The sequence below is a fragment of the Gadus morhua genome, chromosome 12 (assembly GCF_902167405.1).
Source record: "Gadus morhua chromosome 12, gadMor3.0, whole genome shotgun sequence".
In the NCBI taxonomy this organism is placed as follows: Eukaryota; Metazoa; Chordata; class Actinopteri; order Gadiformes; family Gadidae; genus Gadus; species Gadus morhua.
In genome coordinates this window covers 27,310,430-27,334,429 of record NC_044059.1, presented here as the reverse complement: position 1 = coordinate 27,334,429, position 24,000 = coordinate 27,310,430, and the positions used below count along the sequence as shown (strand labels likewise).

At 44.9% G+C, this 24,000-nt stretch overlaps 3 protein-coding genes across 4 annotated transcripts in view; all 3 read right to left on the bottom strand.

The window, feature by feature from the left end:
• hcn2b (hyperpolarization activated cyclic nucleotide-gated potassium channel 2b) overlaps window positions 1-7,570 on the bottom strand; it is a 33,687-nt gene extending 26,117 nt beyond the window's left edge. The window contains exons 1-2 of the mRNA XM_030373433.1: window positions 6,657-7,570; window positions 4,587-5,010 (exon numbers count right to left, since the gene is read on the bottom strand). Coding sequence (XP_030229293.1) covers window positions 4,587-5,010; window positions 6,657-7,213 — 981 coding nt within the window. The 5' untranslated portion in view covers window positions 7,214-7,570. The remainder of the gene's footprint in view (window positions 1-4,586; window positions 5,011-6,656) is intronic.
• Window positions 7,571-8,250: 680 nt separating this feature from the next.
• bsg (basigin) lies at window positions 8,251-18,188 on the bottom strand. Of its 2 annotated transcripts, none has more exons than XM_030372386.1 (8): window positions 17,946-18,188; window positions 12,812-12,980; window positions 11,837-11,925; window positions 11,558-11,697; window positions 11,118-11,394; window positions 9,744-9,768; window positions 9,511-9,588; window positions 8,251-9,353 (listed from the first exon to the last, which is right to left on the bottom strand). In XM_030372386.1, the coding sequence occupies exons 1-7, from the start codon at window positions 18,007-18,009 to the stop codon at window positions 9,528-9,530; spliced, it is 825 nt and encodes a 274-aa protein (XP_030228246.1). In that variant the 5' UTR covers window positions 18,010-18,188; the 3' UTR covers window positions 8,251-9,353; window positions 9,511-9,527. The 2 variants fall into 2 exon arrangements, with proteins under 2 accessions (XP_030228246.1, XP_030228247.1); XM_030372387.1 differs by having other exon boundaries at window positions 9,744-9,756.
• Window positions 18,189-18,904: 716 nt separating this feature from the next.
• Window positions 18,905-23,720, bottom strand: LOC115555492 (E3 ubiquitin-protein ligase RNF126). The gene is made up of 9 exons (XM_030372385.1): window positions 23,434-23,720; window positions 22,254-22,312; window positions 21,880-21,940; window positions 21,316-21,554; window positions 21,073-21,141; window positions 20,908-20,977; window positions 20,727-20,820; window positions 20,237-20,352; window positions 18,905-20,132 (listed from the first exon to the last, which is right to left on the bottom strand). Exons 1-9 carry the CDS (start codon window positions 23,506-23,508, stop codon window positions 19,974-19,976), a joined length of 942 nt encoding a protein of 313 aa, XP_030228245.1. The 5' UTR covers window positions 23,509-23,720; the 3' UTR covers window positions 18,905-19,973.
• Between the last annotated feature and the right edge of the window lie 280 nt (window positions 23,721-24,000).

Genomic DNA, 24,000 nt, shown 5'->3' with positions numbered 1-24,000 from the left:
CAGCTCTGCTGCCTCTGAAAGCCCTCTCCTCCTGGGGACCTCTGGTCGGTGTGACAGTGGCCGCGCTTCAAGTGCAACCAGCCCCACCACGGGAAATGCAATAACTCTCCCAAACCCAGACGTGTTTAAGGTCGACAAACCCTACCCTAACAAACACACACGCACACAAACCTAGAAACACAAACGCACAAACACATGTGTACTGTACACTTCAAACACACACACACACACACACACACACACACAAACCTCAACACACATACGCAAACGTAGAAACACAAACGCACCCACACATGTGTACTGTACACTTCAAACACACACACACACACACACACAAACCTTAACACACACACACAAACCTCAACACACACACAAACCTAAAAACCCATACACACACAAACATGTAAAAACACACAAACACACACACACACACACACACACCGTAACACAAGCACACCCAAAGACACACATCGTAGCACACACACACACACACAAACAAACCTAAACACGAACACATACACACTCAAACACACACAAGCAGTCTACTGTGCCCACTCCATAACTCTGGGTAGCATTAGCCTGCTACAGGTTGGTGTTGTTATTTCCTCTGGGCAGTGTTTGGGTTGAGGGTGGCTTGTTTTTGTTCATCTGCTAAAGGATTATTAACTCCGGTTATTCAGCACTAGAGACCAGAGGCAGCTTTAGAGAAGCTGAGTTTGGCCATCAAAGTTTGTGAAGAAGCATTTCTATGAAGAGGTTACTGAGCTGAGGTGACTTACTGAGTTAAAACTGCGTTGGTTGGCTCTGGAGGAACGGTATGAAAAACATCCTCTCTCGGTCATAATCATATTCATTAGCAATCTAACAATTCTGAGTCTGTTATTGAATGCAAGCCTTCCATCTCGTGCTCTGTCACGATGTGCAAAGCCCTCCATGGCTTAACTCAACGGTGACATTTTTTAATAATAACCAATCTAGCTTTGAAAATACAAAAGCCTGAGAGAACGTTTTGATAATGATCAGAGGGCAAGCGTCCACAAACACACCTGGTCCATCAAACATCCCAGGATACAGAGAACTGTCCTGTAGACCCAATTCAGTTTTCACCTATTCTTTCAGTTCAGCTCTGTCATTAACAGCGCTCCTCCATTTGGCGTCATCTCCCCTAACAAACAAGCGTCAATGCTCGCGTTGTTTTAGGGAAAAGGCCTTTGTGCCCATTCTCAGTTACCTTGGACTGTATCTTCATCAACCATGCCTGTCTCTCTCTGTCTCTCTCGGTCTCTCTCTCTCTGCCATTGTCTCCCTATGAAACAAGCGCCAAAGCTCACGTTGTTTTGGCGAAATGGCCATGTGCACATTCTCCGGTACATTTGACTGTCGGGGAGAGTGGCACGTTCCAGCCGACTGACCCCCCGGCAAGGGGGGGCAGACGAGAAGGATATGAATGGTGCCGCCCCGCCCCTGTGATTAGGATCCATTATCCTCATGATTAATGAGCCAGCCTAACCACCGACACCAGAACAGCACCTGGGCATGTGTCACTGTCACCGGAACAATCTGGGTCAAAGCCTGCCACATCTACTGCAGGTTCCAATCACCTCCATTGATAGAGCGGTCTTATGCCACAGACAGGAGGGGAGGGAGAAGGGGGGGTCTGTTTAGTACCCTCGGTGACGGGCCAAAATACAGTTTCTACGAAATGCTATTTTTAGCTCAAGAAAAACACCTTCCCCTGGCAGGGATGGACATAAATTGTGAAATGTTAGCTGTTGTTACTAAATGTTATACTTGCTCAACACACACACACACACACTTGGCAGACACACACACACACACACACAGTTTTATTTGCCATCAATCTATTCTTTAGACGCGTACCTCTAAAACCCCCTTCGAGAATGTTAGCTGTACTCAAGAGATATACAAATAAAAAACACAGCTACGCAGCACCATATACTCCCGCGCACGCACGCACGCACGCACGCACGCACACACACACACACACACACACACACACACACACACACACACACACACACACACACACACACACACACACACACACACACACACACACACACACACACACACACACACCATCCCATGCTTTAAATATACTATCCATCTCTCTTCATTGAGTCTGCACAGTAGCGCTCTGCATACTGAAGTCACCCTTCTCATGTTTGGATTAGGGCTCTGCTGAACATTCAGCAGCAGTCAGTCTCCCAGATTATCGTCGGGGTGGGAAGATCCAGTGTGAGGGCGGGCAGGTTAGGCTGAGCTGAGCTGGGCTAAGCTCTGAGGAGAGAGGCCAGCAGACAGCCTGGACCAGGGCTGAGGGGGGGGGGGGGGGGGCTGGGGGGGGGCTTGGCTGATCGGGGCTCAGGCAGATTCAATTGGCGCGTGATCACAGACAATTGAACCGATAATTACAGGTGCATCCAAGCTAGCCAGAGTGAGAGGGACAATGTACAGTTATATGCAAATGTAGGTCTAAAAAAAGCAGACACCAAACCAGTGCCAAATATGCTAATTTATACATCTCCATATCTATGGAGGAACAATGCAGTCGGAGCTCGTAAACATAGTGAAATTACTACTACAGACCAGAACAGAGCTACCATCAGCTCATATTTGTCTGTTCCTGAAGAAACTCCACTGAAACATGTGCAGAGTCTCTATGGCTTTCTTGAATGATTCAGAACAACCAGACGTTTGTATGAATTATAAAGTAAGTTCTGTGACAACCTCATTACAATCAACACATGTGCATTGCTCACCTATAAGATGAGGATAACAGAAAGGTGATTAAGGTACTCAAACTGAATGGCTCTCCATTGTAATATTTAATCTATTGTAATATCAGGGCTTTATACGTAGGTCTCTCTCTCTCTCTCTCTCTCTCTCTCTCTCTCTCTCTCTCTCTCTCTCTCTCTCTCTCTCTCTCTCTCTCTCTCTCCCATGTGAAGAACAAAAAGTGATTATTTATTAATTAGTACCATCATACAGTACACAAGGGATGTGGTCTGAAGGCACATAATTCACGCACGCACACACACACACACAGCACACCCACACACACACGTACACACACTCACACGTACACACAAAGACACACACACACACTCACACACACACACACACACACACACACACACACACACACACACACACACACACACACACACACACACACACACACACACATTACTTCTGGTCTACTTCCAGCACAGCTGACAAAGTTTGGAATAACAGTGTTGGCTTATAAGCATTCTCACAGCAACTAACAGTATTGTCACACACACACACACACACACACAAACAAACACACACACACACACACACACACACACACACACACACACACACACACACACACACACACACACACACACACACACACACACACACACACACACACACCGAACTGACACGCCTCAGTGTTGTAAAGCTGTGTATTCCTCATTCCTGGAATAGATGGATAGATAATACTGGGCACATCAGATCTGCTTTAAACCCTTCATTTTTGCTAGACATATATTACAGTGCTATTAAACCTGCTGGATGTTCTGTATCTAAGAGGGACTGGATCCTACCTCCTACTGTATCTAACAGGAACTGAAGCCTAGCTACTCCTACTCTATCTAACAGGGACTGAAGCCTAGCTGCTCCTACTCTATCTAACTGGGACTGGAGCCTACCTCCTCCCTACTGTATCGAACAGGGATTGGAGCCTACCTCCCCTGCTACTGTATCGAACAGGGACTGGAGCCTACCTCCTCCCTACTGTATCGAACAGGGACTGGAGCCTACTTCCCCTCCTACTGTATCGAACAGGGACTGGAGCCTACCGCCGCCGACTGGTAAATGTTCTATAAGGTCCGGAGCCTACCTCCTCCTACAGGTGGAGGTTCAATAGGGGGTGGAGCCTACCTCCTCCTACAGGTGGAGGTTCAATAGGGGGTGGAGCCTACCTCCACTCACTGGTGGATGTTCTATAGGGGGTGGAGCCTACCTCCTCCTACAGGTGGAGGTTCAATAGGGGGTGGAGCCTACCTCCTCCTACAGGTGGAGGTTCAATAGGGGGTGGAGCCTACCTCCACCCACTGGTGGATGTTCTATAGGGGGTGGAGCCTACCTCCTCCTACAGGTGGAGGTTCAATAGGGGGTGGAGCCTACCTCCTCCCACTGGTGGATGTTCTATAGGGGGGGAAGCCTACCTCCTCCCACTGGTGGAGGTTCAATAGGGGGTGGAGCCTACCTCCTCCCACAGGTGGAGGTTCAATAGGGGGTGGAGCCTACCTCCTACAGGTGGATGTTCTCTAGGGGGTGGAGCCTACCTCCTCCTACAGGTGGATGTTCTCTAGGGGGTGGAGCCTACCTCCTCCTACAGGTGGAGGTTCTATAGGGGGTGGAGCCTACCTCCCACAGGTGGAGGTTCAATAGGGGGTGGAGCCTACCTCCTCCTACAGGTGGATGTTCTCTAGGGGGTGGAGCCTACCTCCTCCTACAGGTGGATGTTCTCTAGGGGGTGGAGCCTACCTCCTCCTACAGGTGGAGGTTCTATAGGGGGTGGAGCCTACCTCCTCCCACTGGTGGATGTAGCGGATGAGCCGGGAGAGCCGCAGCAGGCGCAGCAGGCTGAGGATCTTGGTGAAGCGGACGATCCGGAGGGCCCGGGCCGTCTTGTACACCTCCGAGTCGATGCCCTTCTCCACGATGAGGAAGATGTAATCCACGGGGATGGAGGACACAAAGTCCACCAGGAACCAGGTCTTCAGATACTTGGTCTTGATCTTCTTGGGGTCCAGGATGATCTCCGTGTTGTCCTCGAACACGATGCCCGTGCGGAAGTTGAGCACCAGGTCCACGAGGAAGAAGGTGTCCGACACCACGTTGAAGATGATCCAGGGCGCGGTGGTCTCGTCCTTGAAGAAGGTGATGCCCACCGGGATGATGATCAGGTTGCCCACCATGAACAGCAGCATGGTGAAGTCCCAGTAGAACCTGCCGGAGTTGGAGGAGGACCAGGGGGAGATGTTAGGGAGGATGAGAGGGGAAGCCTTGTGCACGGACACAGGGGCTGAGGTGAACGCTGGACGGGCCCCTGATGGCCCCACACAAATATTAGACCGACAGGGAGGAACAGCACTCAAAGAAGGAGAATGCTTGTGGCACTTTAAAGGAACATCATCAACAATGCTTTTCTCTCTCTCTCTCTCCTGGTTTGTCTCTCTCTCTCTCTCGCCCCCTCCCCTTTCTCGCTCTCCCTCGCACTCCCTCCGTCTCCCTCCCTCTCTTTCTCTCTCTCTCTCTCCCCCCCTCTCTCTCTCTCCCTCCCCCTCTCTCTCTCTCTCTCTCTCTCTCTCTCTCTCTCTCTCTCTCTCTCTCTCTCTCTCTCTCTCTCTCTCTCTCTCTCTCTCTCTCTCTCTCTCTCTCTCTCTCTCTCTCTCTCTCTCACCTAGCATTGCCCTAGAGACAAGCCATTCCCAGGGCAAGTAAAGGGGTGAGGAATAACAAGCATAATCACGCGTTGTAATTAAAAGATGCCCAGGATAGTTCCTACTATGGCAAATACAGTCGTAAAGGTGCCACTAGTTTTTCGAAAAGGGCTTATCATCCCATAAAGCCAGTAAATCGATTTTGAACATTGATCATTCCCTTGATACTGACCAGTCTAGAGGAACAGATCTCAAAGAGACACAATGAATGTGGAATCATCAACCATGATTTTCCTTGTCATCGCATAAAGCCAGTAAACCTATTTATATCGTGGATCATTCCCCTGATACAGTTGTATTGGTCTGGTGGTTGCCTGATCAGCAAAGAGTATAGGATAAACATACAGAAGGCAGGACTGAAAGGTGTGTCTGTCGCTGAGTCATGAACTGGCTGTTTGATTTCAGAGCTTAGCCGAACAGTGATTAATCGAAGCCCTGATATAATATATTTTAATGACGTGTCAAAAATAATCTGATTTTGGATAGTTGCATTAGGGCTGTATAAATAGCCTACAAGGGAAATTGACTTTGAACTGCGCACATGGATATGTTGGTGATGTTTAGTGATCACCGAGAGAGCTGACCGTAGCGCTGAGAGTTGTGATGGAACAGATTCCACAGGAATGTTCGTCAGGAATGAAAGCAAAGATGCCCTCACCAGTAAAGGATCAGCTGCTCCGGTACCGCTGAAGCGTTTGGTTTTTTACGATTTTGTGTTTTGAAACTTCCCAACCAAAACGAATAGTTAGAAATATTTTTTGAGGCAAAAAAAACTATTTTAAAACGTTGTCCTTTAACGTGACCCCAGATGTGTTGATGGGGACTGCGTGTGTCACTCCATGTTGCTGTCCCGCGGATTATTATGCGCTTCTATATAGTCATCTGAAGGGGGCCGATTTTTTGTCAAATTATTAGAGAAAATAGATGTTTGCAAATTAATCAAATTGAAGTTTCTCCACTTCATGCAACTGAGCCACCATGTGTGTATCCCGTTGTATCCGGTTTAAATAATAGTTAAAAAATGTGTGGAATTTTGATTCATTCTAATGTTTAACCTTCAAATACATCAACATAGTTCGCGACATGTTAACGTTCGCACAGCTTTTGGAGTATACACGTTCACCCACCGGTGTTGGCCTGATTGACCCCTACCTGAAGTCACTGTACGGGTGGATAATCCAATTACCGGCCGATTTCACGCGCTCTTGTTCCTTCTCCACCGCCTTCTGGCTCCCAAACATCCGGAGAGAGAACTTGTTCACTCCGGGCTGAAGCATGGAGCTGAACTGTCGCTGCATGTACGTCTGGTTGTCCGCCGAGTCCCCTTCGTCCGGGGCGATCTGAAAGCCATCCTCTGCCTTCAGAAAGGGCACAGAACATCTGGAGCGCTGGTTGGACGTGTTCTCATGGATCATGGTCACCTCCTTTATACTGGAAGCGTTAGAAAAGGAAACTCTGGACTCTTTCTTTTCGGTGGGTGTTCCGGTGACCCCGGGAGCCTCGGAGCCCTGACCCAGTGTTGAGGGGGAGCCCACGGAGGGAAAGTGTCTGTCCATCGTGGAGGCATTGGAGTGCGGGGCAGCCTGGCCCTGGTCGTTGTCCACTGCAACTATTCCACCTGTCTTCTTCTCCTGCTTGGAGAGGAGTGAGGAGAGGCTCCCTGAACTGCTTGGGTCCATTCTGCAATCTCCGTTTTTGTTAAATATCATACCGGTGGCCGGTCGTGGTTTACAGCTGCCCCCTGAACCGCGTCCTCGCTCCCACGTCTGCTGTGTTTAGAGCCCCGTCGGCTGACAGCAGCATCTCTCTGGATGAGCTGATCAGGGGGTTGTGATGCCTGTGGTGGTGAAAGGTGCGGACTCTTCCCTTTTTCCGCGAGTCTCTGGGGATCATGTTGTCAAGTATGAGTGGACAAGGCTCCCCCTTCTGGTGTGAACGAATAGGCTGCACTGAAACACGCTCGCTGCTTTTAGAAGAAGCGGTGAGTCGGTGAGAGAGAGGGCTGCGCTGGGGTCGTTCGAGTGGCTGTTTCAGTGGCCAGGTCAAGAGAAGTTGCAGCGCACATCTTGGCGCTGATCGGACGATGCTGACTGTAGGATGCGACTCGTGTTCATTAAGGAACTACCCAGCTAGTTTTGAGTTTCACTTTGGGAAACACCTGTGATTGCATGTGGCTTAACATTGGGGCTGTCGACTGGAGTCTCCGAAATACCCTGAAAGGATCGGGCAAGATCGATAGAGGTCAAGTAAACTACCGTTGACAAGTTATGATCACCGTTCTGAGAAAACCATAAACTACTCGTGTCTCGGCTCGAATGGGTGAACTCAAAAGTTGAGCCAACAAATCAAAAAGGTTTGCGATTTAAATCGAGACTCGAGTAATGATTTAGCGATTGCCGACAATTATACTGGTCAAAAAATGTGCTTCGGCTTGTGGATAAACAGCTCCACCTTGTGGCAAGTACTGTAGGCTACTTTTATACTGCTCATGGTAGCATCAGGCCTAATTACACCAAGAGGGGCAGATAAGGTAGGCTAGTCCAGTTAAACACAACAAAAAACAAACCTTGGGACCATAGAACAGAGGTTTACTGCCCAACGTCAACGTGAACTGAACAGCAGCTGGGCCCAATGTAGACATTTCTAACAGGACGGTCAGGATCATTTTGCAAGATAAATCAGTGTTGTATGCGTCCAGTCCAGTTTGAGAAGTATCTTTGTAATTGCACAGTATCAAGTACACAAATTCGAATCAAATGTATTTTATTCAAATTGAAGTTTCAACCAATATTGTCCAATTTGCATTAGGCAATTTACACATTTGACCAGAGCTTTCATACTTACCAAGTTTAAAACACATTTAGTCATAATACAATTCAGGTCAAGTCATTGTATGGCTTCTGAATTGACTAAGTAGTCAAAAGACTGGCACATTTCCGTTCATGGCCATCTCGGATAACACTGAAAACTCCTGATAGCCAAGATACATTTCTCGAATCAAACCGTTAGACTCTGTACTTTAGATTTGGTTATTTTCTAACATACAAATGTTAAACATCATGCACTTGGTCCTTAATGGGTTGTTAATGTGGGTGTGCACATGGCAGGGAAAGCATCAAACCAAAACACGAGTAAATCAAATGCTTGAGGTTCAGGTCACTAATATTTCGCCTTCTCACCAGAGCACTAATATCAGCAGAAAACATGGCCGGCTTGAATTCATTGTACTCATACATGCATTAAATTATACACGTGACTGAAACAGCGCACCTAGAAAACAAAAAACTAAATGATCTTGGAAAGCAGGAGAGGGTAAAATCTGTTAAGGCAAAATATAGAACTACCATGGGTGGTTTCTGCATGGCGTAATGGGTAGTACACAAATGTGAGGAGAGTTTTGGTTATTGCTGAAAAAAGAAAACGGCAGTGTTGCTTGGATGAAAAACACATCAGACCCTTTTCAAAACCGGGCTTGGTGCTGCCAGACAAGTGTTGGTCTTTCAATCCCACAGATACAGTAGAACGGAGTATGAAACTGTGAGGGTCACTATAGGAAGCATTAACCGTTAAAATAACCATAAATATAACTTTCCACTTTTGTTTATTCACTACAAACACTTAGCAAGAACAGCAATAAAATGCATGCAATATTTGAACTATGGCAAAAACAAAGTGGAAGTATGTTCCCTGACTGCATTTTATATAGGGCTATATATTAAAACAATTATCTTTCACAACATCACTCAAGCACAGAAATTAATTTTAAAAATTGCAGGTAGCACTACATAATAATCCACGTATGCGTCAAATGCTTTTAAAATCCTGGATCGTTTTCATCCAGATGGGCACCTGGAAAAGAACAAATGAAGTTAGAACTAGAGAATAAACTAGCAAACCTAAAAAAAAAAAGAATGGATGCATTTCGGTCTTCACAGTCAAAGTATGAAATGTTGTCCTTGATCAACAGTGACAGCGATGGAAGAAAAAGAATGGCTAAAGTACACACCCGCTCTCATCTTCTTCCTAGTTAGAATTCCTTTGCCTGACATTCTTTTCCTTGTGGTTTGTGTCAGAATTGCTCTTCCTGTAAAGGAATAAAACAAAAGTTGCAACAACGTTATAAAGTGACCAAAGTCAAAAGAAGGTGTTGAACAAAATAATGTTGAGAAATGCCACCAGGACGCGATTCTAAATGTGAAACAGTGAAAGTGTATGGGGGTGAGCCGCATGGCCACTCACAGGGGAGCAGATCCTGAGTCGTCATCTGGATTCGATCAGTGGTAGGGAAACAGAAAACAAACAAGTCAGTTGACGCCAGCATAAGACGGCCAAAACACATGCACCTCTTTCCATTCTGAGCACATACACGGGTGGCATTGTCTGAAACACATTACCGGACAAGGCAATGACAATGCGACAAATTCAATGAGCACGCCCACCCTCGCTCAACAGTGCATTATGTTCATGATGATTCACTATATTTTAGGGTTAAATGTTGACGTTTACATTTTTTCTAATCATTAACACCTTCATAAAAATACGTCTCAAACTAATACAATTTATGATAGACTTAGTTATCAGTTTAGACTTCTAAAGATAAGGTTGGAGTCTTGCAATGTTAAATCTTTGTGATAATGCAAAGCCAAACACAAGTATGTTGGCAATGGCAACTATTCAAAAGATTGAGAAATGGCTACACTAGCTGTGAGGAATCATTGTAAACTCATGCAATAGCCGTCAATGGCACAAAAGAATTAGAACCAAGCAGTGCAAATATTAATATCCAACACAGCAGGAAAGCATTCCAGTATGAAGGGTCTGGTTAATCACCTGCTGGATGGATTGAGGCAGGAATTATATAAATTGTTCCTGAAAAGAATATAGTCTGCCCATATTTTACATGCATTATGTTGCCATTGCAATTTACATGCAGATAATGTAAAAACGATGTTAAATCGTTCAACAAACAAACACTTCAAACCACTGCGGTAGTTTTGAATTTTCTGGTTATTATTCAACTCTTTCATTGGCTGAAGAAATGTTTTTGAATTTCAAGGTAACGAAAGCATCAGCAGAATTTGGCTGCTCCCATCATAGCTCATTAGGCCAGTGAAAGAGTGATCAAGTCATGGAGTGCATTCCTATCGGAAGTGGTCATTTAAAACGCGCACTCTTGCCAAGCGGGCATCTCAGGTCAACCACTTCAGTCTCGCATGCAGTTTTGATCACTTACCAAAACGCAAAAGCAGCAGCAAACAAGGAGGTAAAAGTGTAAATAATAAAAAATAAAAGTTCTCTCACAACCGAGTCATTGTATTGAAAGGCAAACTTCAAAAATGATTGAATTGATCTTAGGGTCATGAGAACATTTAAAATTTTAAACAGATACATTTTAAGTTGGTTCTAAAACTACAAATGTCCATGTCTCGCACAGTTCAGAACGTCCATCAACATCCACTGAAAATGTAACACGGTTTCGGCAAGTGGAGCGTTTGTCTCGCAATGAAAAAATATGCATCGGATGACCGACTGAAGTTAAACACCCTGTCGAACTAAAGAAAGACAAAACCTCTGTTACGTTACGAAACAAGGGGACAATCACAAGGTCTTTACCGTCTTGGATCTCGTCGGGCTTTCTCCTCTTCTCGTAGATGAAGATGATGGTGACCAGGATGATGACCTCCACCACGATGCCCAGGAAGGGCCAGACGGCAGCCAGCCGGCTGCGGACACGCAGCTGGATGCGGTCGCTGCTGGCCCCCAGGTCGCTAACCCCGATGCACACGTACTCCCCCTTATCCAGCTCTATGCTCAGGTCCGTGATGGCCAGGGTCGTCTTGTTGGGGGTGCTCTTGATCTCGTACTTTTCTGCTGTGTTGTTGACGATGGGCTGAAGGACGCAAAGAACGTTGCACGGTTAGAGATGTTTTGACCAGAAATAACCCATTTACAGGTCGGTACAGTCTTTAAATCAAAGACACGCCTGTTCATGGTATCGGTATGCTTGGTTTGGCGTGACGGGGCTTAATGTGAAGCCATTGCAAGAGACTCACCGCCAGTGAGCCGTCTGCCTGGGTCTTGGACCAGGACCAGTCGCTGGGGAGAGGGTAGCCGTGGCTCACACAGGTCAGCAAGACCTTGTCGTTCTCGTCGCCGTTCTCAGAGTGTTTGTAGGCGCCGACGTGAGGAGGTGCTGTGAGGGGAGGGGGTCGTTAATGATACCAATGAAGAAGTAGAGCCCGACCAATCAATCGATTGGCCGATTTTATCTGCCGATATTGGCCTATCCCAGATAGGCATCGGGATGGGGAACATTGGCGAGTATGGCTTACTTTTGACTTCGACGGCCTGCTGCACAGGTGGGTCGATCAGGAAAACACACTCGTACTTCCCACCGGAGTGCGTAGTGATCTTATCCAACCTGAAGACAACAAAGGTGTGCATTCGGTTGAAACAATCTCCCTGAGAAGCTCGTCATCCCCATAGTGACCGCAAGTCCCATACAGGCTAGTCACTAGCTTGTCCAGCAAAACGGCATTTCTCCTTGGTGTGCATTGAGCTTTGCCTTTTTATATATTTTTTTAACGCCTGACCGCCTTACATCTGCAGAGTAAACCATCGTCTTGACAATGCGTTTCACCTCCGCCCTGGGAAGAATAACCCGAACGGACGAGAAGCCCTACAATGCAGCCCTTTCTTGCCGACAGGGAATTGAGGTCAGGGCAAGGGAGAGGAGCTCCAGGGGAACTTCTCCCAGCAGGCCAATGCTACTGGGCAAGCTGCACGGTCCATCTCTGCTAATCATCAACAATAGCAGGCCGGCCAAGTGCCGCCAGCCATTCCCCGAGCGGGAACACTAATAGAGGCAGCCAAGCGGAGGGGGAGGGGACAGAACGCAAGGCTGTGATGTTGAGCAGTGCCAGGTCCCTGGAAATGTCAGTTATAAATATGAGGCTAGAGTTACAGAGGGAACAGAAGCACACAGCCCCAGTAGAAGATAAAGTGCATGGTTAACATCGTAAGAATGAACCGCTATAGGTCTTAACGGCTTAACATGAAGCACGTGGTCAGAATCTGAGGTAGGGGGGCCCTGAGGAGTGTAAAAAAAAAAGAAGTGTTTATTCTGGCGAGTCTGTATAATTGCCTTAAACCCTCAGGGTACTAGTTGAGGTGAATAATATGCTAATCTGGATATAATATTCATAAGCAAAGTCATAGATGGTCATGAACTTCCTGCTCATAGCCGATGAGATGCCACTGAAACAAACACCTCTAAAGTTCAACAAGAAAAACATATGGATACTTACGAAAGGGAAGTGAATGGAGAGGGTTCAGTGGACTTTGAGCTTTCGATGACCTTTCCGTTCAACAACCAGTGCGAGCCCTGGACTGGGAGGGTAGTCTCGGTCAGGTTGCAGCGGAGCACGGCGGAGGTCTGGTTGAAGACTTCAAAGGGCTCAGCGATGATGTTTGGTCCTGTGGACAGGAAGCAAAACAATCAGCCTTTGTTGGAAATATGTTTACATGCATTCTTTGTGGTACACCGATGTCAAAGATTAGGCCGGACCAAGTTGAATTCCTGCTAATGCAGACTTCAGGCAGGGTTATACACATCCCTATGGTGACTGACCAATGCATGATCGTTTCTCCATGAGCAATCTCCATGGAAAACTGGATTTTTTTCCCGAATTCAATTTAAAGAATGTACACCAAATCCCAAATAAAGCTTGATGGAGAACTACCGAGCATGTCAAGTGAAGAGTTGCCAATGGGGATCGTAAGAAGGAGGGGATCTACCAACATCAATGCAACGTATTGCATCAGAGTTGGTCAGCAAGTGGGAGAATGATGCTCATACTGAGAAGCTAGCAGTTTGGAAAGAAAAGGTCAGAGGGATAGGATTTTACAGCTGAAACATGCAGAAGAAATGGTACAATTTGTTGGGAGAAAGAAAATGTACACTCCTTTTAGGTCAAAAAGGCTCGTTTAAAATTCTTCTGTTGATCACCGAGGCAATTCTTGCAAGTCATGGTACGTAATTCTGGAGTCAGGGTAACAAATTAGTTGGGAGAAACCTTACAATGTATGAAAAGTACAGGACTGAAAAAATGCCTACATTTTATTAAAAAGGTAGGATGGCCCCTTTAAGGGGTGTAGTAGTTCAGGTTGTGCAGAAGCCACAAACTAGTTTTGAAACCATACAACCACTCTGGCCCTACATCAAAAAACAGATAGTTCCAAAACTGTCCCTGACGGCTTGTGAAGATAACGGTCCTTGGGTTGGGAATGTGTGTAGTGTTAGGGACAGGCGCTCGAAACAAGGACTACCTATTGAAGCGTCTACTGCAGGCTTTAGGTTCTGGAGGGATTTGGGTGGGGGGGGGGGGTAGAGAGGGGCAGCGCTAGCACCAGGTGAGACAGGGGAGCTGGAGCGGGGCGTGGTGGGAGCAGAGGGGGGGTGGATAGAGCTCCGGGACTTCCCTAGTGGTGAGGGAGACGCCTCCTACACCCTCCCCCCCCGCCCACTCACTCACTTTCAATCACAATAACGTTTGCCTGCGAGCGGATCCACTTGATTTTGGGCGTCTTCTTCAGCTCATTGCGGTCGGGGTCGTTGGAGGCGCGACACTCGTAGGTGCCCGTGTCGTGGAGGCCGAGGTCAGTGAGATGGATGGTGCTCGTGCTGTGCGCGAGGTACGTGGCGTTCACTCGCACGCGGTCGTCCCGCGCGCCGTCAAACAACTGAGTGAAGGTCTCGTTGGGCTCGTGGCCTTCTATGAACCACCACTGCACCTCGGGAAGGGGAGAGCCCACCACCTCACAGTGCAGCTCAGCCCAGCCAGAGACGATCTTGGTCAGGGACAGGGGACACTTGATGAACCCTGCTGAGCACCGTGTTCAGGGAGCCGGACACACGGGACGTTGGGGGTGTTTTGTGGATTATTCATTAATATTGGATGGGTCAATGGTTAAAGCGTGTGGGGGGGATTAAAAGGGCCGTTGATGGAATGCAATGATTCATGGATGAAGAAGCAGGCAAAGAGACAGAAAAAAAAATAAAGCAGAAATTAATTGATGACATTAAATGAGGGCAAGCAGAAGAGTGAAGCATTGATTTAACCAAATCTATTAATATCCGTAATACACGGTAACCCATTAAGAAAGCATGAAAAATGCAAGAGAATAGGCAAAAGAAAAAAACAATTAAGAGACATGCAAAAGAATAGGTAATACATGAAAATGAAAGATGATTTACTGTAAATAATGGCACCAAACTGACATAAATGCACAATGCAGAAATTAAAATATGAAAAGGCAGAGTGGGTGAGCTTGGAATGAGATTAGAAATATGGCAGAAGCTATGTATATAAATTCCATGAAAGATTCATGAGGGCTATGAGGGAAGCTTTTCAACCACAACTTTGCCAAATGCCGGTTGATTAAATGTGTTGTGCAAATGTACCATGGCTTCATATTCCTTCTGCTGATGATTAAACATTCAAGGCCAGTCTGAGCAGCAAGAAGAACCTTCTAACATTACAAGCAAAATAAAGATGGCTCCCCACCACCCTTACACAACGCTCAACTCTTATACTGTATATAAAAACACCCACACCCAGCTAAACATTGTTTTCGCAGCAGGCAGGCACACCCTGTGCTTCACTCCATAAACAGGCAGTTTTCCGAACCAAGCTGGACATGTGGGACTCTGCTAAAGGTTGCACCAAAGGGCACCTTCATGCCGCACACACATTCACCATTAAATAAAGGTTAGGCTGCTGGGATCCCACATTGGATCTAACGTTGGCAAAATTGCAAGCCACTAATACTGTCCGTAATTGTAATGATATGCATAGATACACACCAACAGATATTTCAGAAGGTCAGGGGGTGAACGAACTGCCTTTAAAAAAAGTAGTAACAGTTCAAGTAGTGTAAACAGTGCACTTTTCCTGGGGCTGCATTGAAATATCGATTGTCTTATATTGACATAGGCACAGGTCTCAAAATACTAGGTAATCGTAAAGTAAAAAGACTAAGCCAGAACATGCTTTATCTTGACAAGATGTTAAATGATACTCGGTTACTCAACACTCAAAAACCAACAATATAAGATTCCTTTGAAAAAACTGAATGTATAATAGGATATCCTGGGGCGAAAGGCCAAAACTCAAGGAACCGTTGAAATTGTTTGTATGGCTTCATTTTGGCCTGGAACAGCTACTACAATGTACCGGATATCATTTTATCTGAGCACAAACATCGCATTTAGAACAATTACTTCAAAGATGCCGTAAGCCTACATATAAACCTGAAATATAACCATTTTATTGGGAACCTTTTTTTTTTTTTTATAAAAGGTTCCCAGCAAGATCTCACCTAGAGTTATCTCAACTGTTAAACAGTACAAGCAACTAGACCCTAAACATTATATGATCCACATTCATAAAATCCCGAAAAAAAAGAATTGGCACCAAACTGACCTAAATGCACAATGCCGAAATATGAAAAGGCAGAGTGGGTGAGCTTGAAATTAGATTAGAAATATGGCAGAAGCCATGTATATAAATTCCATGAAAGATTCATGAGTGCAATGGGGGCAGCTTTTCAACCGCAACTTTGCAAAATACCGGGTGATTGATTGACATAAATGTGTTGTGCAAATGTACTATGGCCTCATATTCCTTCTGCTGATGATTAAACATTGAAAAACTTTGACATCGGCTTCGTGTGGCCCCGTCCACACGAAGCCGATTTCCTGGCGAAACCGCAAAGGTCTTGTACGGTTCGTCCTTCCCTCCACACGAAGCCGGCGAATAACCATGACGTTATCGCCCCACCCCTCGACCATCTAGCCAATGACTGTTAAGCCCGCGGAGTCTCACCCTTTATGCGCATGCTCGCCTCTTCTTATTTATTTTTCTTCTGGATTTCTGTAGCAGAAGCAGCGCTCCTTATGGGCCTGGAATGTGTACTACAGCTTTTCTACAGATCTACCCGGTTTCGCTTGACTCCGGAGATACTCCGAAAACGGAGACTTCGTGTGGACGGGGCCGAAGCGAAGAAAGCTAAATGTTCCTTCATGGGCAGCAACACTGGGACCGAAATAGTTCCTGACTGAAACTAAGGTTATGTTATCACCAATATTTAAATAATTATTGCTTCAAGTCTTGCCATTCTGAAACAATTCACAAAATCAAATTCCCATGACTGCATTCGATGCTTGTGCCAACGCTTTATTACTACAACCTGAACCAGCTTATCATCTAAAGACTGATTATAAATGATTTTAGTCCTGGTCCACTCTCTGAGTGCTCAGTACTTGAGGGGATGAACCTGTGCTGGCTTGTGTTCATCGAACATGTATTGCAACCGTCGTTTTGAACCTAGGGTATACATTTGAAACAAAACTTTTACATGTCAAATAGTTTACCAAATGTCAATAACAATAACTCAGAACGCTTGGGGCCACCTCTAATAGGAGCATGTTTTCAGGTACTTCCCTTTGTTTTTAGCAATGCAAAACATGACGCCATCTCAACGGCATAATACCCATCTCCCAACTCCATGTCCTGCATTGCATCAGGCTGATGATTGAGTGACACCACTCAGCTATCCATGGCGCAACATTGATGGATACTCAAGCAGCACGTCGCATTCGCCACAATTGAGTCACACGTGATACAAGTAAACGCGTAAGACACACGTGATCGAACCGTCCAACCATGAAAAATGAATCTAAACTCCCGAAGACTTGACCGGTATAAACCTGATTAAATAGGCCCATGGCTGTCAGTGGATTGATTATCACTTCAAACTGCACCTACCATCAAAATTAGAAACGACGCAAGCGTCAGATGAGGCAACAGTGTGTCGTCCTCAAAGGCCCTTCATCTTACAATCAATGGGAGGATGGAGGGCTTCTTAGTGTCAAGAAAACAGCTGATCTAACGTTAGTTCAACAAATTTGAGTGGACAACTCACGAACTCATGGCCAAGAATATGATAATTGTCGGCACTAGTAACTAGCATACAGTGCAAGGCTAAGGACTCAAAAAGCATAACGCAATCGTATCATTCTTTGTCATCATTATCTCTTTCGACTTTCAAAATGGAGCTACAGTTGAAGTTACAGTTGTAAGGCTGTGAACCCAATTTTCTATAAAATCAAATTTCAATAAGGCCAAGTCTAAGTTAGTCACTTTTACTTCCATAGGGTTTAGGGGTTTCGTGTGTCTAGCTAGAACGCGGCGAGTCTTCATTTTGGTTGTTTCCTACCATCTGAAGGTAGACAGAAAGTCCCATTTGGACATGTATATGCCTGTATTAATAACTGTAGTACACAGAACGTTAACCATTCTAGTTTTAACATTAACATCCGTGTTCCCTGGATATTTAAGAAAGGGTAAGCGAACAACATGGCTAACATCACGGTCTTACCTGCCGCGGCGTTAGCTCGATAAAAGCACATCAAAAGGGCGATCAAACCCCACACACGCCCCATGGTGACTCCTCTCTTCTACGCCGGAGTCTGTAATACTGGATTCAAAACCGCAGTTTCTTGTGAATCGTCGAATTGTAAGGTTATAATCGACTCCAGCGGCTGGCTTGCTCTGACACACCGTCGACTGCGGCGCTTGTCCTCTAGTGGTTGCACTGCACGCGCACGCCATGTACGAGCACGTACGTGACGCTTTATCTTTACGTCGCTTTTTTTTTTTTTACGTGATGACGTCCGACGAGCCTTCAAGTGATTGGAATCGAGAACATCGAGATGATATAATAATTCATTGAATTTATTTAGCGCTTTTCTAGACACTCAAAGACGCCTACAGTGAATGATATAGCTCAGAGTTGTGCAACAATCGAAAACGGCTATACAATGGATGCGAGATCGGACGAGAAGGATAAGGGCGATGCGAATCGGTAAAGACCATGCGAGAAAAAAATAATTGAGAATGAAGACGGGATTTCGGATTAAAGTAGAACAATCGAGGATATAATCCAAAATCAAGTTTCAGAATGCATCAGAATTTTCTAACCAATAATCCAATATTGAGTTATAACAGCCTACATTGCTTCAACTTTAGCACACATATCATGCAATTTTCAGAAACCATACAACACAAATGACCACGAAGAACGGGGCGTGTTGATATTTTTAATAACTGCTCACTGGTACTTAAAACTGGAAATAAATAAATTGTCGGTAAAATTAAGATCTTGTATTTGACCATTATTCTAGGACTACCCTTAAACACAGTTAATTACATATCTATTCATTATCTATATAGGCTGCATACATCTACCCCATAATGTTCAATTCCAAACTGAACCATAGTTTAGCTTCAAAATGCTCTTAGAATGTGTAAACATAAGAAAGAGACAAAGACACCATACTTTTTAAATACACCTTTAAAAATCCCATCCATTTAAGAAGGCATATTAGTTGCCCTAGTAATTAACTAATAACTACGATTTATTGGTCAGAAGTGCAGCGTTAGAAAATATAAAATGGTTACCAGGCCAATGTTTTCACTCCAGCTACCAACGTTTAGTAGACTTTTCACTAAAGGTCACGCAGTAAGACAAGTCATTGACGTTGAGTGATAGCACCCACATACATACACCAACACATCAGATCATTTTGTGCATTTATTCTTTTACACATAATCTGTAGACAAATTGTCATCAGGAGATTTCTGCTCAAATTCAAGTTAAAAAAGGCAAATGCAGAGACGCATTTGGGCCCTGAATAACATACTATGAATAAAAACATCCCTTTATAAGTGGCTATTTATTATGAGTATCAGTGATCATTATTCAAATCGAACAAAGTCACTGCATAGATTCACATCATACGAGTGCAAAAAATATGTAACCATCCACTGCTAAACTAACATTAACTAAACCACAGTTGAAAGCTGAAATCATTAAGGGGATTAAAATTTGCTGGGAGAACAGATATTTTGACGTCTTATAAACAAAAAGACTGAACTTGAATGCGTTTCCCAAACCTTAAACAGATCATTTAGTTTAAGTTCTGATATGAAGGCTATAGAAAATAAATGCCTCTGTCAAGTCAACCACTCTAAAGGGAAATAACAGAAGGTTTGTCCTCACATGACAATTTCTCCTACTTTGGATTTATACATTTTTCCCTGGTCTAGTTCAATCCACCGTGGGATAATTGTCCTACCAGGCAGGAAGCCCAACACAATCCAAGCTGCTCCCTGGGAGCCCGGTCCTGATGGCCAGGAGTACCACACTGCTCCTGCCTCGATCTTTGATTGAGTGCCTTTCAGGAGGAAAACGTTCTGGTCAATTCCTCCATCTTAGACTAGGAAGGGGCACTGCTGAGGTCAAGGGGTCGCCATTGAGCACAACGACCCAGAGAGAGGTGTGAGACTGCCTAAAAGTGTTGAAGGGCTCAGTAGGCGTGATGGTCGAGTGTTTCTTTTTTGTGTTTTACAATTGATCTGCAGGCGGCTCGTTGCTCGTTGAGCTCGCAGATGAAGGCGTGGAGGAGGCGGATGGGCCGGTAAAGTTCATTCCTGATAGGTCTGGAGGGTTTGTGGCCGTGTTTTGACCGCTCAAGCTTTTCCGGCACACCGGACAAGTGTCATGCTGGACAAAAGAAAGCAGAGAAAATGCAATGCGGTTAAGTTTGATTGGTCGTAATAGGTATAGGGTGCATAGAGAAAAATATCAGGGAGGAATATGACCATTACCTGCTCAAGCCAGGGTATTATGCAATCATTGTGGAACATATGATTGCATGGAAGCTGTCTGACATTTTCTCCAACACTGTAATCTTCTTTACACACCGGACATTCTAGAGATAATGCTGGAAAAAAAAAGGCAGGTGAGATAGTCAGGATTTGAATAAATGGTAAAACTGTATGTTCTGTTGTAGGAAAAGACAGTTGAATTGTTCATGGCAGCACGTGGAAAGTTACAATGAAACACCAAAGAACAAGGTTGGTGCCATAGCGTTTGTCTTATCATGCCTCTTTTTATGCCTAACCATAACAGTTTATAATCCCCACTGCATGATAAAATGCAACTATGTTTCCAGTTGACTATTGACCCCTTTGACAAGATTGATAGGTCTCCATTACAAATACCACAAAATAATAAAGTGCCTTTCAATATTGAATTGAGTACGGTATTTCTGACCCTAGCCCTCTCCCTGTGTGTGCCAGAGACAAGGTTCCTTACCGACGTGTTCCTCTGTGACCTGTACTGTGGGGAGGCTCTTTATCTTATCGATGTCTGCAGGTGGTGGTCCCGTGTTCTCAAATTGGTTCAACAACTAGAAAGAAAATAGACTTCAATGAGGTCCGTACATAAGCACCAATGAAATGCCATCAAACTCTTAAAAGGGCAACCCTGTATATACCTGTGTTATTATAGCATCTAGTCCGTTGGCCCCCCAGGCATAATCCATAGGATTTGAGTGCAATACACCCCTGTGAACGAAGGCAGCATGGTTAGAACCGCCGGTCAGAAAGCCAACTCTTGAGTAGAACTTTTATTGTCTCAATTTCTCTGGGGTCAAACTTACCAGGGTCCAATTCCTATATTTGGCATTGCAGTCGGTGCAATTATTCCGTTCACAAGCTGCTGGATGATTCTAGATGAGGTGAACAAATTGCAAGATATTATGTGGGGATATAAAACCATGATCTAAAAATATTGTCCCGATGCCCAATCAATGATAGTCCTATATTTGTGGACACCAGGGGGAGGGAGGTGCAGAAGGAGAGACTGTACCGAGTGCAGCAGTGCAGGTCAGTGAGGTCCTTACCCCTCTAAAGTCGGCACGCCCTCATGCCTCCCAGGTTGCCGCCGGGCGCCATGACGACCCCTCGGTTGCCTAGCACCGTATCGCTGCCGTGAACCCATCTCCCTTTCCTGGCGGTTTTCCGCGTCCCGGTTGTCCTCCGCTCCGAGGCCGGCTCCCGTATCGAAGCCGTCGTCAAAGACCCCCAGAGCAAACTGGCCGTAACCGGATGGGAATGTAAACATGTGCTGGTGGTCCACATTCTGAAACACAAGTAAACACACATTTGACTTGACGTATATTCGCACTGGACTACTGTTACAGTATGATTAAGACCATTTGTTGTGAATGAAATGTCCGTCACAAATCCCTAACCCATCTGTTAGACATGTGGGGTTAGAAATTGGACTAATTAAAAAAAAATCATATTGGCTGTATAGGTCTAACTAATTGGTTAAAGCGGCATTTGTTTAATAATAAGCCAAACCTAAGATTAAATCTGGTGATGTCAGGCTTCCTTAGCACCCCGTTAGAGGCACCCAATTTCACAGCGTTACACAATTGCAACCAAAAAAAGGAAATAAAAACCTGAAATGGCTGCTGGTTCTGGTCCCCAGTGGAAATGGAGGGCGCGGAGCCGTTGTCTGCACTACACAGGGGACAAAACAGTGAGTAACTGATAGACATCTCCCCGCCCCCAAAGGTTTATAGATATACATCTATACAGAGATGTGGATAGAGATCTAGATAGAAATCAATAGATCCATCGATAGTGTAATTCTGGTGCGAACTAAAGATTGATATGGTCTGATATACGTCAATAAAAAAAGTATTTTCGTCATCAATTCATATGAATAAATCAGTGGTAATGCTTATCCATATCATCTGGCTTGCATTTGAGATGAAGGTTACTTTTGTAGGTTATTACCAAGACTAAGCCGAACTGATTTATGACTACATACCTCCTCTCCCCCAATAGTTCTTCAATAAAGCCTGACTCACATCGTGGGCATGTGTAATCCTGTAAACAGCACACAAAATAAAATAAAATTGTACGAAAAATGGTTAACAGGTTACATCTCATCCCAACAATGGAAATGCTGCGTGAATATAAATCAACTCATCATTGACAATAGATATTAGGAAATGCATTTTTCTGTGATATAAAGAGATACACCAAGATGTGTAGATTGTGCAACACTCGTATGTCTGATCCCTTACTTAGGCACAGTCCCCGATGGTCATTATTTTAGGCTCTAAAGCAGAACAGACCACCGACCGACCCCTTTGTGGATTCTAATCTCTTCATCGGGCTAACCCAGCCTCCGAAATAACCATTACCCTTGCTCTAGCTAGGGAAATAATTAAGTTATGAGGCAAAGCATCTTTCTTAAATTCTTTGCTTTGTATTTCAGTGTAAGTGAGCTGTCATTGTGGATTGTTCTAAAACGCAGCACGGAAGTCTGTTTCCCTCTCAGCCTCCTCGTAGTTGGGTTAAGCCAACCCTCAAGACGCCAATAAAACAACCCTGCCGCGTACACCACAACAGTAACACCATCCCTCATGCACCATTCCCACCCAGTGTACAGCCATATGCCATTGTCTCGATGTGAGAGTTATTAGCTTTTTTATTGTATAATTAGGGTCATGTTTAGGCCAAGCCTTTGTCTACTTGGCATGATCCATTATCCGAGTGTGCTGTACGGTATTGCACGGGAAAAAGGTAAACAATGGTCTGGCTGACTGTTCGCTGCTGTAGTATAGGCTAATCGTTCACATTAAAGTCAACTCAATACCTTTGTTTCAAACAGTGATCAACAATAGAAGCCTGCGCTGTATGCTATAATAAAACACAACCAACACATCTAATAGTTGTACTTTCATCCCATTTAACATTTGCATAGCTGATGTTGTGTTACTAGGTCTCCCAGTGCCATGCGATGGGTAAACGGGGTTTATTATGCCTGTGAACTTGAGAGACTAGGCTACCTAGCTACCGGCTAACGCTAGGTGCATAGGAGGAGCCAGACGTCAGCGGGCCAACTCCGCGCTATCAGCCTCCGCGCCGCGCGTATTAGTGACTAGAATCCACTACTTTATCACGGACATTATTCTCTTCGTCTAACGGTGCATTGTACTTACTGGTAGACGAGGACTAATCTCTGCTGAGCATATATGACAGAAAAACCTGCAGGGCCATGGAGGTGCTTCCGCCATTTTTAAACGGAAACCAGTTTCAGGAATTGTCTACGGGTCTTCAAAAGGGACAATATGCAGCCAAATAAACGCTCAATGCTCGTATATAAACAATTTGTACCATCAAATCGCAATTTCATTTACTGATCCAACCAGGTTAGAATTAGTAATGTAAGGGTCCGTGAAAATATGCTGCAAAAATGTAACCCTCCCGGTTTTGTTATTGTGCTCACTTCCTTGTGGCCACTAGATGGGGCCTTTGTGCATCATTTGCACAATATATATATTTATATAGGAAACCACTCCAATTCATTTCTATTATTGAATTTGAATAAACTTGAAACTTACGGTTAGTGTAAAAAATATTTGTCAAAATAGTATTACAAAGTACTCAATTGATTGCAATTTGTATCATATTACACAATCAAAACAGTTTTCTGAATGTCAATCAACCCTTGTATGGATATTACGAGATTTTACTAACAGATTTAAGAGGACGGTTGAGAGTTGGAA

Excerpts from the sequence above, each read along its gene's own strand:
- bsg (XM_030372386.1), bottom strand. The coding sequence starts at position 18,009 with ATGGGGCGTGTGTGGGGTTTGATCGCCCTTTTGATGTGCTTTTATCGA. Across the intron at positions 12,981-17,945 it reads TCGAGCTAACGCCGCGGCAG|GACCAAACATCATCGCTGAG; the intron begins GTAAGACCGTGA and ends TCCTGTCCACAG. Across the intron at positions 9,769-11,117 it reads GCCCGACGAGATCCAAGACG|ATGACGACTCAGGATCTGCT; the intron begins GTAAAGACCTTG and ends GATCGAATCCAG.
- LOC115555492 (XM_030372385.1), bottom strand. The coding sequence starts at position 23,508 with ATGGCGGAAGCACCTCCATGGCCCTGCAGGTTTTTCTGTCATATATGC. Across the intron at positions 21,941-22,253 it reads GAACTATTGGGGGAGAGGAG|TGCAGACAACGGCTCCGCGC; the intron begins GTATGTAGTCAT and ends TCCCCTGTGTAG. Across the intron at positions 21,142-21,315 it reads GGCGTGCCGACTTTAGAGGG|AATCATCCAGCAGCTTGTGA; the intron begins GTAAGGACCTCA and ends CACCTCATCTAG.